The 15,059-nt window shown below is 45.2% G+C and overlaps 1 protein-coding gene across 2 annotated transcripts in view; it reads right to left on the reverse strand.

Moving 5' to 3' along the window:
* TET2 (tet methylcytosine dioxygenase 2) overlaps positions 1 to 13,469 on the reverse strand; it is a 75,348-nt gene extending 61,879 nt beyond the window's left edge. For both annotated transcript variants that reach the window (XM_061992750.1, XM_061992749.1), the window contains exon 1: positions 13,390 to 13,469. In XM_061992750.1, coding sequence (XP_061848734.1) covers positions 13,390 to 13,419 — 30 coding nt within the window. In that variant the 5' untranslated portion in view covers positions 13,420 to 13,469. The remainder of the gene's footprint in view (positions 1 to 13,389) is intronic.
* Positions 13,470 to 15,059: the final 1,590 nt, after the last annotated feature.

Here is a 15,059-nt window from a genome sequence, read left to right on the forward strand (position 1 = left end):
TAGGAGGGAAACTGCTATAGTGTAATTTGGTGTATAATACAAATTTCTTTGAAGAACTTTAAGGTTAGGAAAGCAACACTGCTTCTTTTTTTTTCCCTCCTTTTTTTAAAGTAGACATCTACTGTGTCCAAAAGTGATTTCTGAAAAACTTCTGTGAAGACAGAATGTGGACATTTGACAGTTGAGCACACAGCACCTGTATCGCTAAGGGGGCGTTTCTGCTCTGCATCTCTTTCTTAAGGCGCATGTCAAAAAACACAAGTACCACTGACTGGCTGATGGGTTTTTTCAGCACTTGTGTAATTTGAAACTATTAAGGTATCTTTTTCCTAAATGGATGGTCAAAACCTGACTATAAAAGCTTCATTTGTTCCCAAGTGCAAGTGTTAATAAAGGAACAAAAAAAGCAACCGCCAATCAGGAATCATACGATCATGCATTGTTCTGTTCTTTTAGCTAGAGTAAGCCAGCTTTGCAGTTCCGTCCCGCTTTGAAAATGTTAAGTACTTTGTGAGCAAGTTCAACGCAGAAACAGACTTACAGTGCTGAAGAACAGTCTCATTTCTACCCCTGAGTTGCTGAATGACTTTACCCGCCACTCCTGCTAGTTAATAGTGGCTATTTTTAGTTTACGGTGGAGAAGTCTCTCGTGGTGGCAATGATATTTCAAAACAGTTTGGAAGCAAAATCTTCTGCCTCAAACATCCAACGTGCTCTCAGGATCTGCATTCAGTACGAGTGCCTCGCTGCTCAGTGGTGCTCTAGGTCACCCTCACGCCCGCCCGAGGTGCGGCTTTCACTGTCTCTTTCATAACTACCTGTTAAGAGTTCTGGGGTCATGTTTGTAAACACTGCTGCCATGTGCGCATGAGCACGTGGTGAGACACCAGCATGACCTGGAGTGTGGAGAGCCAGTGAGTGGGGAGGTGAGCCTTGGCACCAGTGTTGCCGCCACAGCCAGCTCCCTTGCTGGCGCACACCCCTCACAGCCCTGCGAAACACCACGGTGGGTTATTTTGAAGGGCGAATGGAGACCTTTCTCCTGTGCATGGTGCACATGGATGATGGTGTTCAAGCAGGTTCCTTCTCTCAGCCATAAGGAAATAGCAGCACTGAGTTGTTCTCAGGAAAATCTAAACTCATTCCTGCCCTAAAGTCGCTGAAATTGGAGCCAGTGTGGTCCCACAACACAATGCAAAACTATGGCTATTAGGAAAAAGAATTGTATAAGGGCACATCGCCAAAGTTTTCAAAACGACTTCAAAGTCAGATAGCCGACACTTTGCATCTGTAATAGCTTTTTGCTGGCTTTGCACTGACGAAATTAAGACCACGTTTCAGGCAATTGAGGAAGTAACTCCTAAATTATTTCTGTTTACCGGTAGAGGTTGCATGAAGCTAGATAGGGACAGTACAAACAAAAGTCACAAGCCTTTCATTTCCTCTTAATGAGAAACTAGCAGATACAGCCACCCAAAGCCTATGGAAATTTTCATCTCGCTCTAGCCATGCACTTCATACGCTTCAAGAAAAAAAAAAAACAAAACTGCAGAAGAGTGGGGAACACTCAGTAGTCTCAGTTGCTCCTTCCTATAGCGGCTCCGTTGCAAGTGCAGCTGGAAGTCTGGTTTGCTTTGACCTTTGCTAGGAGAGCTGAGAATAGGACAAAGAGTTAAAGTGTTACCAGTCCCTGCTGAGTCTGCACTTCTCCGCCAGGCAAGCCAGAGAGGCGGCTGGAGGGTGTGCACACAGTAGAGGATAAGCGGGAGGGGGTGCCGGGAGGGAGAGTAAAACAAAAGAAGAATAAACAGTGCACACCCCGAAACAAAACAAGGGAACAAATAAGTACAGAAAAAATGCTTGTCTTTGGAGAACATGAACTTTTCTATTTGTTTCCCTCCATGTAGTTATATCTTGTTATCTGAACTCAAGGTATGGTAGATATATGGGTCCTTGAACTCTGAACCCATGAGGAGAGCTGCAAAAAGTAAGTCAATACAGCTTTAGCTGAGTAGCTGGAAATGCTTTGTCTTTTTGTGCCTCAGCTCTCGGAGGCCATTTAATGCAGCAACACACAGCTATTCAAACTTCTTTCTTGCTGTATGCCAATGGGCTGCTAAAGCAAAACCAAGGCAGACTTCTCCAAGTGATAACACAACTGTGGTTTCAAATTCTAACTGCTCCAAGCTACTTGTGTTTCATTGAGACCCGTCTCTTAAAACTGTACAGATAGCGGTCCTTTGGCTTGTTAGCGGAAAATGAAAAAAATGTGCCCATTCATTTCCACAGGCTTTCTGAAATCCTGCCCTACTGTGAATGTTACCCAATTCCCCAACAGCATCTCTGGAAAGCAGAAAAGCACCTTCCTCCGTGTTGCATGTACGTCCAGCTAGCGCTCTCCAGTGCTAGTACTCTATCGAGCAATAAAGTTGCTATTTTTGACTCGCCATGGATGGCCTCACTGCAAATCCCTGCCCTGAATATTGCTCAAATGTAAACCGAGCAAGCCCAAAGGAGGTAGCGAACTCCACCGGTTTGCCACTGCCCTGCCTCTGGCCATGACTGCTGTGAGAGGCCACAGAAGCAGGTGAAGAACAGGGGCTCTTGCAGCCCTCTTGCCTGTTACAGGGCCCCTCGGGGACACTGGGGAGGGTGTTTGTAAACAGTGTGGCCACGTGCGCATGACCCACGTGGGGACTCGGCAGCCAAACCTCCAAACTGCATGGGGAGAGGAGTAATGATGGGAAAGCAAGTCCAAATGCTACTGCTCCAGATTTTCCCAAAGTAGGCTGCAGTGCTGTCAGAAATCTACATGTGGCAGGGAAATATCCACCCGTCCTTCATGGTCAGCTACCTCTGTCAGCATCCAAAGATGCTGAACGAGATAAATTACCCATCGGATTTTATTTCCAAATACATTTCATCATGGATTTTATCACGAGTCTATGACTGTGCTGAAGTTACTCAGGGTAGGCTCTCAGTTAAATGCACTGCGTATCACATCAGGCTGGCTGAGGTATGACTGCCCACAGAAAAAAGAACTCCCAAAGACTGGAGTGAGACATTACAATTTACCATCTCCCATTCAGGTTGAGGGGATAACAGGTCACTGTTGCACAGAAACCTATGAAAGCTGCTAAGGTTGTGTCACTTGCATGAGTTTGTGCATCTGTCTCTAGCAGTGAGATTTCTGACAATAAATTAAAGTTTATTTTGTTTTGTTTTTTTCTCTGAGCTCTGCTACAAAGTATGACATCAAGGTGAAGGCTTGTGAACTCTGACAAATCTTTCATTGATAAAACAGCTCTAAACAAGAGTCGTGTGGTAGGCTGGAGCTCATGTACAGGAATGGTTTGCAGACTGTGGGAAATCTTGCCTGAATGAAAAGGAGGATCAAGGGTATTAAAAGTTAATGGGAGTTATTGGAGTACCTACTTATTGAAATGATATTACACAACTGTTTCACAATTCAACTGCAATTAACTGACACAACATACTATTTTTAATTAAAATTACCTCATTGTGAGATTTTGCTTATTTGTTTGGAGGTGTGTGGAGACATCCGCAGTGCTAGTAAAATGGACATTACATCTTTTCACAGAAGGGATGTTTTCCTTTTCTCCACCCTTTCTCACTTGGAGTGGAGGGTTTCAACACTGCTGCCGTCAAAGCAGTGTGCAAAAAGCTGTCCTTTTCCCTGAGGAGACAAACAACAGCATTTAATTTGGTGGGTTGTTCTGGATGAGCATTGCTAGTTTAAAGGTCTGAAGGCTTCTGAAGCAAATAAAGAATGTGTTGTCAATCAAGAGAAAACGCTACTGAAAAAAGGCTTCTGAAAAAAAAAAGTGAAAAGCTACTTGTTTCTGAGTCCAGTTTCTGTTTCTTAAAATTGATACTTCTGTTATCTTAGCAGAGAAAACTATCTGTAAACCACTGAATGAGCAGGAAGGAGGGTATCATGGGTACACCACTGGGCATTGAGATACCGGTTCAGTTCCGAACTATACCACAACTTTCCTGTATGTCACTTAGGGTTAAGGGGAAAACAAACAAAACAAAACAAACCCCTCAAAAAAACCCAACCCCAAGATTAATGGCTCCAGCAAGGTTTGTACCACATTGTGTGATCCGTGTGTGCTTCAGCTTTCAGTTGTTGCTTATTAATTTTGTACCCTTTCTCTTACTCTTTGCATGTTTTGCCTGCTCATTAATATTAGCAACTTGTAGGAAAAGGCTGAAGTAATACTGCTTAGGAACTCCTCTTAACATATGCTCTTAAAGCAGGTAGCAATAGAGGCTTTGCTTTATTTACTGCAAATATTTAGGAGTTCGGAAGGGAGCTGCCTGCCTCTGCTTTGCGTTATAAACAAGCGTTACTAACACTCTGGCTCCTTGTGCACTGCCAGACCCCTTCTCTCTGTCTCCTGTACTGAATTAAATAGCAAAGCCAAACAAAAATGGCTTATGTTTGTACAGCCCCAAGCACAGTGGGATTCTGTTCCGTGGCTGGGATATGAGGTGCCTCCTAATGTGCAATAATTAATTTCACTCTATCCACTCTCCTTATATTTAGAAGCATCAGAGTTGCCATCCTGAATTAGACTCAAGCTCCAGCTTGTCCAACAAAATACCTCTAACCAGCTAACAGCAGCTGTTTCAAGAAAAAGCAGCTATTCAGTAGGTAGTTACAGACTCACTCTTCCAGAGCCAGAACTTCTTTCCAATTCATCAGATAGGATTTCTGTTCTACAGCAAAAAATCATGTTAAATTGCAATTGCTTTGGGAAGCTTAGGTTTTTTAAAAAGTAAAAACTTGTTTCAGCTTCTATACCTGCCTCTTCTCATCCATTTTCTCCCCTTCCCGCTCAAATAAGAAAAAATACCCCTAAAACTACTTTTTTCAGCTCATATAAAGTATCTGACTGACTAGATGCCTCACTACTGCAAGTGTCTCTACATCACCAGACTGTTAAAACTCTGTGAGCCTAAGGAAATTGAATAGGGCTCTGTGAAAATGGCAAGGGCTGCCATCAGTTTGCAGGATCACATACGACCTGACAGCAACAGGAAAAAAAAAAAAAGAAAGAAAAATGAAAAGAAAAAAAAAAGAAATATACCTATACCAAAGATACTGTCAGCTGCACAACATAGGCACAATTTTCCTACCTGCTCTCTCACTTCCCAGGTGGTACATGTAGTAATAAAGAGAAAGAAAATAGCTCAGCACAATGCTTATTTTTTCCTGTTATTTTCTCACACCTACAAAAGCTGCTTCTTTGCATTAAGGATTACAGGGAAGCAGCAAGGTACAGGTCCAAACTTATTTGAAGAAAACAAATGTTCTGTGGAAAGTATAGAGAGCATCATAAAAACAGAGAAGTGAAAGACTGTATTTTTCTGTTTTCTGCATTTTACAGGCTTATGAATAGCAAGAATGCTTTTCCCTATTTGATCAATATTTTCATTTGCTCCTGGCTATGTGATGTGTACACTCCCAGTGTGGAATGGAGACTCATTAGCGTAAGCTTTCTTTCCCCAAAAATGTCTACTGGTTATATGAGTCAAGTGTTAAATCTGACCCTTTTCAGTTGCTTGGCTTTCATGTTTTTGTTTTTTACTGTCACCATTTTCATAATACTTCAGACATTTTTGAGCAGACAAACTGGAAGTCAAAAAGACAAGCAAGCAAAGAAGTGCAGTGAGAACAAAAAGTTGGTCAGTTGAAAAGACAATATGTTAAGGTCTTTAACACATGGACAAACATGCTCCCCAACTTCTCCAAATCCCGGGCAGAGATGAATCAACTGTATTTTCCAGCTTTCATATTGTCTTTCAGAGATAAATTCCATTAATAGAATCATAGAATCATAGAATGGTCCTTTCATTAAACTGTATATGTAATTTAAGCTTCAAGGAAATGTCTCACTTTTGTGAACTTCAGTAACTTTGGGGGAAGGGAAACAACTCCTGCTTTACTGAAACAGCTAATTTTCCTCATTTTACTGTGATCAGGACAGTAATGCTACCTACACACAAGAGGAAATATGCAATCATTATTTTCTTCTTTTTGCTTATATGAGAGCTGAAAAGAGATTTACATCCTTTCGCAAATATAAAAAATGTAGAACTTCAAAGTATGTGACTTCAAACACCAGTGAAGTAGCACTAAAAGAACAAGCATTAAACAAAGATGAAAAAAGTATCAGGGGCATGAAACCAGGGTGAGTGCTGCACAAACAGTTGTTGTCTCTCACGCTAAGGGACAAATACAGAAAGTTATTAAAGGACACTGAAGTTGAGGGCAAAATTATCCTGTCAGCATCAGGCTCAGGGTTAACATTTACCCTTTGATCTCTCTAACAGCACTAGAAGTGGCAAGAGAAGGAACAAACAGAAACTGCAAATTCAGAAATGCCTTTGTCATGTATTCTCTCATACATTCTTTATTCTTGTTTGCTACCTTCTCCTGCCCACCTGCTGCAAGACCAATGGGAACCGTGTGTCAAAATGAAGTCAGAAAAGAAGACGAAAGGAGGTGAAGAGCTTAGTGAAACAAGTAGATTCTGGATGTGACACAAATAATTGTGTCTCACAAGTGAGGAAGAAACCGCTGGAGTGTAGGGACAAAAACACAGTGATTGTAATCAACAGAAACATACCATGGAACTGACTAAAGAGAACACACAACAAATAGCATGTCACCTGTACAACAAGGTCTGAACATTGGCCTTTGTAGTCTGTTGTATGATGGTGAGCATCATGTCTCACCTACATAAATTCAGAATATGGAAGAAACACTTGTACCAAACTGCTTCTTCCCTACAATGAAAAATCAGCTCTTAGGATTCATTTTGGAAAGCAAGTGACGTGCTTTGCACACTATCCTAAGCACTTCCTGCTAAACTGCATGAGAAAGTCTGAAAAATATGCATGGGACTGGAAGATGTTTCTGGATGAGAAGCAGCACCTCTGCTAATAAGCCCTCACAGTGCATGGATAGCATAGCCTTCAAGTGTCTCTAGAGATCAGAACCTGTCTGACAGCTTTGGTTTAAGTCCACAAAGGGAGGCATGAAATACATTTTCAGCTGGGTACTTATGAGAAACTATGATGTATTTTCACCTGTGCTTCCTGAAACCATCTTAGCATGACAACCCCAATAATTATCACCACTTCTCCCCACTCTCCTTTTGCTTTTTTTTTTAAAGAAACCCCCAACAGATTGGTTGAGTAAATGCAGAAATCTCCACCAAGCTTCTTACATCTAATGGACATCCCAAACTTGCCTTGCAGTGGTATTAGCTTTCATAACAGCAATATTTCTTTGTGTCATTATGTCTCATTAAGTAATAAAGACTTTCAGCTATTTGATTTTACTTATAAAGTTAGTAGGATTCATGATTTCTTTTCTGTTCTCTTAAAAGGGAATTGTTCTAGCATTCTAACAGGCAGTGAGTCATGCCTAATTAAGGAAAAAATATATAACAATTTACAGTGGGACTCTTGTATTGCAAAGAGCTGTTTTATCATGAAAGCTTTCGAGGATTGAATTCCTTATAAATTTTTAAAAAAGAGGGGGCAGGGAAATCACTTGAAACCTTTGCAACAATTCCCTTAAGCCTTGTCATGTACTAAGGGTCAGTCTGTTCCAGGGAAACACGTCGACACGGCCCAGATTGCGCTTGAGTGGGACAAAAAAAATCAGATGTAGAAAGCTCAGCCAAAACCCAAACTACGATACATTTTCTTCAACACTGTGTTTTTTCTTTCTTTCTCCCTCCCCTGCCACCAGTGAGGATCAGGGACATTCCTAGAACTCTGTCCTCACTGGCTGCGTCAAGGCAGCTGCCAAGGATGCTGGGACGCTGTTTGTAAACACTTTAACCACGTGCGTGCAACCACATGGAGAGTCATCCTCCTGACCTAAACATCTACCCACTTGGTAAGCCAGGGTATTACTGCAATGGAGCCAAATCCTTTCCAACACGACATGACATAAAGCAGCCCATGCCAGGACATTTCAAGACAAAGCTTCATCAGTATATGCATTGCTAGAAAGGAGATTAAGCAGAATAGTTAATCAAATTCTATTCATTGAAACATTAAGTTTCAGGGTAGAGTAGCTCATGTAAAGAATATAAAAGTTATCATCCTCTTTATATGTCTTTGAAAAATTCAACTTCAGCCTGGAAACTTCTCCTCCCCTATACAATGGTGAAACCAGTATTCATACAATGGGAACACAAACGAGGTAATGCTGTAGAACACGGGAAGATTTCTCATACTGTTTTAATTGCATCATAGCAACTAATCAGAAAGTGCCAAGGTTACTGTCCTATACTCATGGAAGACATTTCCAAGGAGTGCTTGGTTATTTAGCTGCTCCTGGTTACCTTAGCTATCTCACCACTCACCTGCTTGCTTGCTACTTCTTTTAAATTGTCTTTAAAGATGTGCTCTACTCAATTAGCATGAAAAGGATGAATTTTCCTTTCTTGCTGAACTTGAGCAAAGAACAAGCCTATTCCTGTGCACACAAAAATAGAAATGCTGCCTTTATTAAGGAAAAAAACACACACCAGAAATTAGGTCAAACTGAAGCCTTGATACTGCAAACCTTTATTTATTTGTATGAATAATCCTACTGGGGCTTCTTGCCATTTGTGTGCTACAAGGCAACAATACTCCTACTTGGAATCCACACCTCCACCGAAAACTTTGGTTTTGAAGGACAGCCTGAGTTTTGCTCAGGTTGCTAAAGTGATTCAGCTTTTTGGAAGGTGTTTGACAGAGGTGTCAGAAAAGATAGACAGGAATCTAAACCTTTACAACTTTTAATTGTTAAAGTGTTTTTCAAAGCAGATTTCTTTAAATTGTCCCTAGATTTAAAATCCTTTACTATGAACAACTACATTGTTTCCGATTCTCTTAAAAGGCATTTTTTTCCTTCAAGAACAGTGTGAGACATGAGTGAAATGAGTTAGTTGTGCTTCCTATTTCTCAATCCTTGTTTTTCTCTACCTTCCTTCTTTTACTCCCCACTACGTAACACGAGGCATGTTCCTAGTATTCTAGTTCAAACAACTTTTTTGGGTCAGTCATCAGCTGTCCTTGGGACTAGTCCATCTGATGCTGGAGGTTCAGAATTTTATTCCTTAACCCCACCAACCTCTGTCTCCACCTACTGAGCAATTCCTTGGGAAAACTGGGGGTGGGGTGTATTTTTTTTAAGAGACTCATCTACCCTAAGGGAAGGCAGAAGTGACTTCTTTTCAATGGGTGACTGAGAAGATGATTACTCATGGTACTTTCCATTTGTAACATTTTATTACCTAGGATATTGGGACGAGCTATGCAAATGGAACATGCCAACAGTGATGATCTGAAAGTGTAACAACCGGAACTGTGGCAACTTGTCACTGGTTATTTGTTTGGTGTTCAAAAGCATAGTTTTCCTGCAGAATATCATTAAATGAGTAAGAAGGTATTCACTGTCTTACGGAGTATGAGATCGGAATAATGCTACAAGTGTGATTGATTCATATAATTCCCTTCTTGGCTTTCAGCCATGATGCAGTCATATGCTTTATCTCTGTTCAGTCTACTGCTTTTTTTTTTTTTAATAATGAATCATAGTACATCCCACTCCATTTCAGAACTAGCACATTGCCTTTCAAAATGATGTCACAACACTTACTGTTGCTGGCGGACTGCCTTAACAGCAATCAGAGAGCTGGACTAAATAAATACTGTATATTATTTGGCAAAATCATTTGTGGTTGTGTTCTCCAGCACAGTTTCCAAGATAACCACCAACTCTACTTGAAACTTGGCAACTTTTTTCTACCACTTTCAAGCTCCAATTGTGAAGCTGGCTTACAGATGCTGCTACCACACTTAGAGCTACTGTGTAGCACTAAATTGAGAGAGGTAGAAGGGTCATTCACTGCAACAAGCCAAATTTGACAGCTCGTCTGAAGTCCCACCTTGAAAAAATGGACATTTTTTTTTTTAAAAAAGGACATTATTTGGCTCCTGTAGCATCAGAAGACACATCTTCCATTCATAAAGAAAAAGAGCAAGGGATTTAAAATGACTGCTTAGGCACACTCTGGAAAAAAACACTCTACTACCCAGGGAAGTAACTTAGAAGTGAAGCATTCCCTGTAATCCCAAACAGAGTTCGTTACACTAGTCCAACCCAAACTTGGTGTTTTTCCACACCTCAGCAGCAGATTTTTCCAAAACATGGTGAGGTTTTGGGATGGTGTTTTGTTTTACATTGGTTTTTTTTCTTTAGGGCCATCTGTCTGTTGCTAGTATTTAAAAAAAACATATGGAAGACAGAGACCCAGTATCATCTGAAGTGCTCAGGGCAAGAGGGAAAGGTCCCTTCCTACTCTGGCAGCTGAAGTCCCCATATCAACAGCATCAACAGGGTCTCCTGATTCTGCATGCAGAAACCAAAACATTTCCAACCTCCTTATTTCTGTTACCCAATGTGGTACTGGTGCCAATAAGAGACCTTGGAAATCTGTCTGTCATAATAACTCCTCAGCAGGCACACGTTTCTTGTTCTTTAAACAATGTTGACATGCCCAAGTCTAGGACCCATGCGCACTATATCAAAACAATACCAGTTTCCCTGGCTAAAAGCCAAGAATTAGAACAATGCCAGTCTTCGTTAAAAGCCTTACTATGAACAGTGATAGCTGAGCAAATTTGGGAGCCTCGGTGTCTCCCATTCAAACTTTTCTTCTTTTGAAGATTTATTATCAATTAATTCTGAAATGGGAAATACAAAACCACTTTCTGAGGTTCCCTGGATATATTCATAGAGTTTTTTGATGTTGCTTCCCAAAGCGAAACAATTGTTTCCACTGAAAAATTACTTTTTAGTTCTTCATTTCATGGAAACAGCAGTTTAGTCCTACCACCTAAGCACCTAAGTGTTATTTTTCAAATCTTTGCCATCCCTTTTTTTTTTTCTCCTCCTTACACCCTGGTTGCTAGATTTAAATAATTTCACTGGCAGTGTCCTCTGTGACACCAAGGAAGAAAGATAAAATACTGCCCAACAGTGATTTGTTTACATTGGTTCCAAATTTTTTTTCTGTGGGATAAAATCCAAGATGTATACATTCTTTCCAAGCATTGTTAACAGCAGCAGATCTGGCAGACCGAAAGTTCTTGACTTGCTAGATTTACCAATGTTTTCAAGACATAATAGACTTAAATATAATAGAAAGAATATTATTTGGAAGCAGGAAAAGAAAAATACAAAACTGTCTTTATGCAGATTCAGCAAAATAGTATCAGTGTTTACATTCACTTTTATTTGTCTTTTGAAAAAAATCAGATACTCAGCAACTGAGAACAGAGGTGTCACAGTACAGCAGTAACCACAGTGACACGTGCTTGAGAGAGAAAGTAGTGTTTCTGCACAACAACCCAGTAAATACTGATACCTGACCATTGTTAGTCACCGACCTTTAGCAATGATATATAAACGGTAATCCATACAGAAACTGCATAGGCTTACCTGTACTTGGAGTGGTGCAAGAAGTTAATTGTGAGGCTATCAGGAAAAGAAAAAACACACCAAGAAAAAAGAAGTTTTGGGAAATATAACAACAGTAATTGAGGTGCCAGAAGCTTTAAAGGCTCAAAGAAAAATGCCTGTTTTCCGTGGCTACTCGTAAAAAAGGAGCTAGTACATTCATCACAGACCACTTAGGGAAATTTGTCTAACTCCCAAAAGATAAGAGATGAGATGATTTATAATCTATTGTCAGCCTGCCACACCGAGGGGGTCTCTTAAGAGTACACTGCATGTACCATAGTGTTGGTTTTGCCACCTTTTATTCAGTCAGAGCCCCCTCTAACTCGAGTTGATACATGACATGACCATTAACATCTCCCTGCTGAATACCTTCAGCAACCACGTCCTGTTTTGCACTTTAAAACCTCCAGAGAAAGTGTCGTGGTGGAATCCACGTGCAGATATACAAGTGAATATACACGTAACTACACTCACTCCCCCTGCTGCAGTAAGTCAACCTGCCATTAACATGCAAATAGAACGGCCTCATTAGTCGACAAACACCCACTGACCTGCTTTCACTAGCGACAGTATCTCCTCATCTCCGAAACTCCTAAACTTCACACTCAGAAAAGAAACAAAAAAAAAGAAAAGAAAAAAAACCCATGCCGAACTGATATTCAGAGCTGCCGATCACTGCTCCAAGCCTGCACATTTGCATGCTGCTCATAATGGAAAACAAATCTTGTGATGAGATCTTTGCAACACTTTGATGGAAGCACGCTAGACCACATCACTTCTCCCTTCATCTCGCTCTCTGAAAAGGAAAACTACTTAGCAGAAAAGGGTCTGCTAAATTTCCAAGCTTCAGACCGCGAGCCGAAAAGCCTCTCTCCTCATAATTAAGGACTATTGACTGCTGATGTCTACGGGGGCGATTTAACGCCAATGAATGTCACGATGCGAGCGTACAGTGCCGCGCGTCCGACTTACCAACGTGGTAAGGTTGTTGCTCTTGTCTGTCATCTGGCGGGGAACAAGTCTGACCTCGCCGACAGCGTTATTATAAGGGAACACGCACGAGAAAGTATTTTCTCTTTTTTCTTCCCGTGGCCACATTGTGCAAGTAGCCCCGACAGTAGGATTTGGCAAAGCGGGTGAAACGCGCGTGTAGACCGCACAGAAAAAGGCAGGCCTCGCAACGAGCCCCCACCCCCCGCACACACTTCTCCCTCGCCCCCCAGATATGGGTTTCGTTCCGCCCCCCCGCAAACTCCACACACAGCCTCCTCTCCCCCCGCCCCGTCTCCCCCCCACCTCCCCGCCTTCCCCGGGGCTGCGCCCGCCTTTGTGTCCGCCCGGGGCCGGGGAGCGGCACAAAGCCGGGGCCCGCTGCCGCCCCGGCCCCCCAGCCGCCCTCCGCGGGGCTCTGCGCGAGGGGCGGCCCAAGAAGGTGTGGGGAAAGCCGGTCCTCGCGGGGCGCAGCGCCGGCAGGGGCGCGCCGGAGGGGCGAGCGGGGCTAAGTCGCGGAGGGGGCAGCCGCCGGCCGGACGGCGGGGGCTCAACGGCGGCGGGGGCGCCTCCCGCCGCCGTCCACCGTCCCCTCGCCGACGCCGCGCAGACAAAGGCTCGGGGACAGGCGGCGAGACAAAGTTGGGTCTGGCCCCGCGGGGAGGGGGCGGCGGGGTCCCGCGGCGCGTCGCCCCCCTCCGCCTCTGTCAGTCAGCCATGTTGGGGGAGCCGCGGCGATGCCCACCCCCCCGTGGGCACCCGGCGGCGCGGCGCGGCCCCGCAACATCCCCAGGGGCGCGGGGGGAAGGCGGCCGGCGCGGGGGGCCCGCTCTGACCTCTGCCGCGTCCCTCAGCCTTGCCGACATCCAGCACGCACAGCCGGGCGCCGCGCTCCCCGCTCCTACAGGGCCGCCATCTTGCTTCCTTCTGCTCCTTGACGAAAGCGGCCGGGCCCCCGCATCAATATGCACGCGGCGCCCTGACGTCGGCGCCCGCCCCGCACCGCCCCGCGCGCGCAGCAGCCCCCTTTCCGCGGCACCCCGTCTCCGGGCGCGCCGCGCGCCTTCCCGCGCGGCGCGTGCGGGGGCGCCCCCGCCGCTATCCCAGTCCCACACCGCGGGCCGCGGCCCCAAATAGGGCCCTTTTTGTTTTGTTTTGTTTTGTTTTGTTGGGTTTTTTTCCGACTACTGACGCTTTTTGACATTTTGGGTTCCCCCCCGCCTCCCTTTCCCCTCTCCCGCCCCCTCCCTCTCGCCCGCCTTTTCTGCTTTCGCACCATTTGCCCTCACGCTACGCGGGTCCGTGGGGTACGGCGGGGTGCCGTCCGCCACCCGGGACACCCTCCTCCTGCATCCCCCCCGCCCCGCTCCCAGGCGCCGGTCGCGTGCTTTCCCACGGCCGCAGGAACCCGTCTGCCGTCCCTACGGGCCGGGAGGCTGCTCGGGCAGCCACGTCTGCCTGCGGCTGGGGGCTTGGGGGGCCAGTAACGTCTCTCGGCAGCCGGCTGACAGCTTAAAAGAAAAGCCAAAAAAAAGAGAACCCAACAACAACAAATAAAATCTCCCCAGATTTCCCCAAAAGTGTGTCCCGGCTGAGGGGGTGGTGGGGTGGGGAAGGGGGTGTCGCTCAGCTCGGGGACGAGGGGACACCGGCCGGGCGAGCGCCCGCTTCCACGCGTCTGCCGCACGGCTCGGACGCGTGACTCCGCGCCCGTCCCCAGCGAGCGGGGCTGATTACACCGCTCCCAAACTCCGGTTTTAGCCAAACTCCGAATTTATTACTCTCCGTTGGAGAAATGGTTTCGTGCGCGCCACAACAACAGCCGCAGAAGGAGGTCTGTCTGCCTGTCCCAGCCCCGCGGCCCCGCGAGCGGGGTTTGGTGGCCCCCGGCCTGCCAGCCCTCCCAGAGGGTGACAAGTTGTCTCAGCCGTCTCCTCCCTACGCCCCCCACCCCATGACTGTGCCCTTGCTTTCGCTGCACAAGCTGGAACCTTTCCAGCTCGGCGGCTGTGGGGAGCAGAAGACCGTGCATACACCAGCTGTGTGGGAACCAGCGCTCGGGATTCACAGCATCGAAACACGGCCCCAAAGTCCTGAGCGCTGGACTGACCAAGGGGCCTCCCCTCCACCGCACCGTCCCCCCTGCGCAAGCTAGAACAACCTCCGAGATGCTCTACTCCAGCCTGCCCGGGAGGCGTTGGGAGAACAGAGGGGGATTTTAGGAGAACATTAGCTTCTCAGTCAGACCTTTTCCCACCGGTGGATGTGTCCTTCACTCCGAGGGTGGCAGGAGGGGGTCTTGCAGGCGCTCTATTCATCAGCAGTGCCGGGGAGAAGACAAATCCCCAGCTGTCCCCTGACCGAAGAAGGCAGCCTGGTGAGAAAGGGCTTCAGAAAGATGCGAAATCTGGTGCGCTCAAGGCAGATTGGAGTGATTTCTAGGAAGTTCAGGTCATCACTGAGTAACTTGTTTTGCACATCACAGGTTGTTCTCTGGCTTTTGGTT

This window comes from Colius striatus, chromosome 3, assembly GCF_028858725.1.
Source record: "Colius striatus isolate bColStr4 chromosome 3, bColStr4.1.hap1, whole genome shotgun sequence".
NCBI classification, from domain to species: Eukaryota; Metazoa; Chordata; class Aves; order Coliiformes; family Coliidae; genus Colius; species Colius striatus.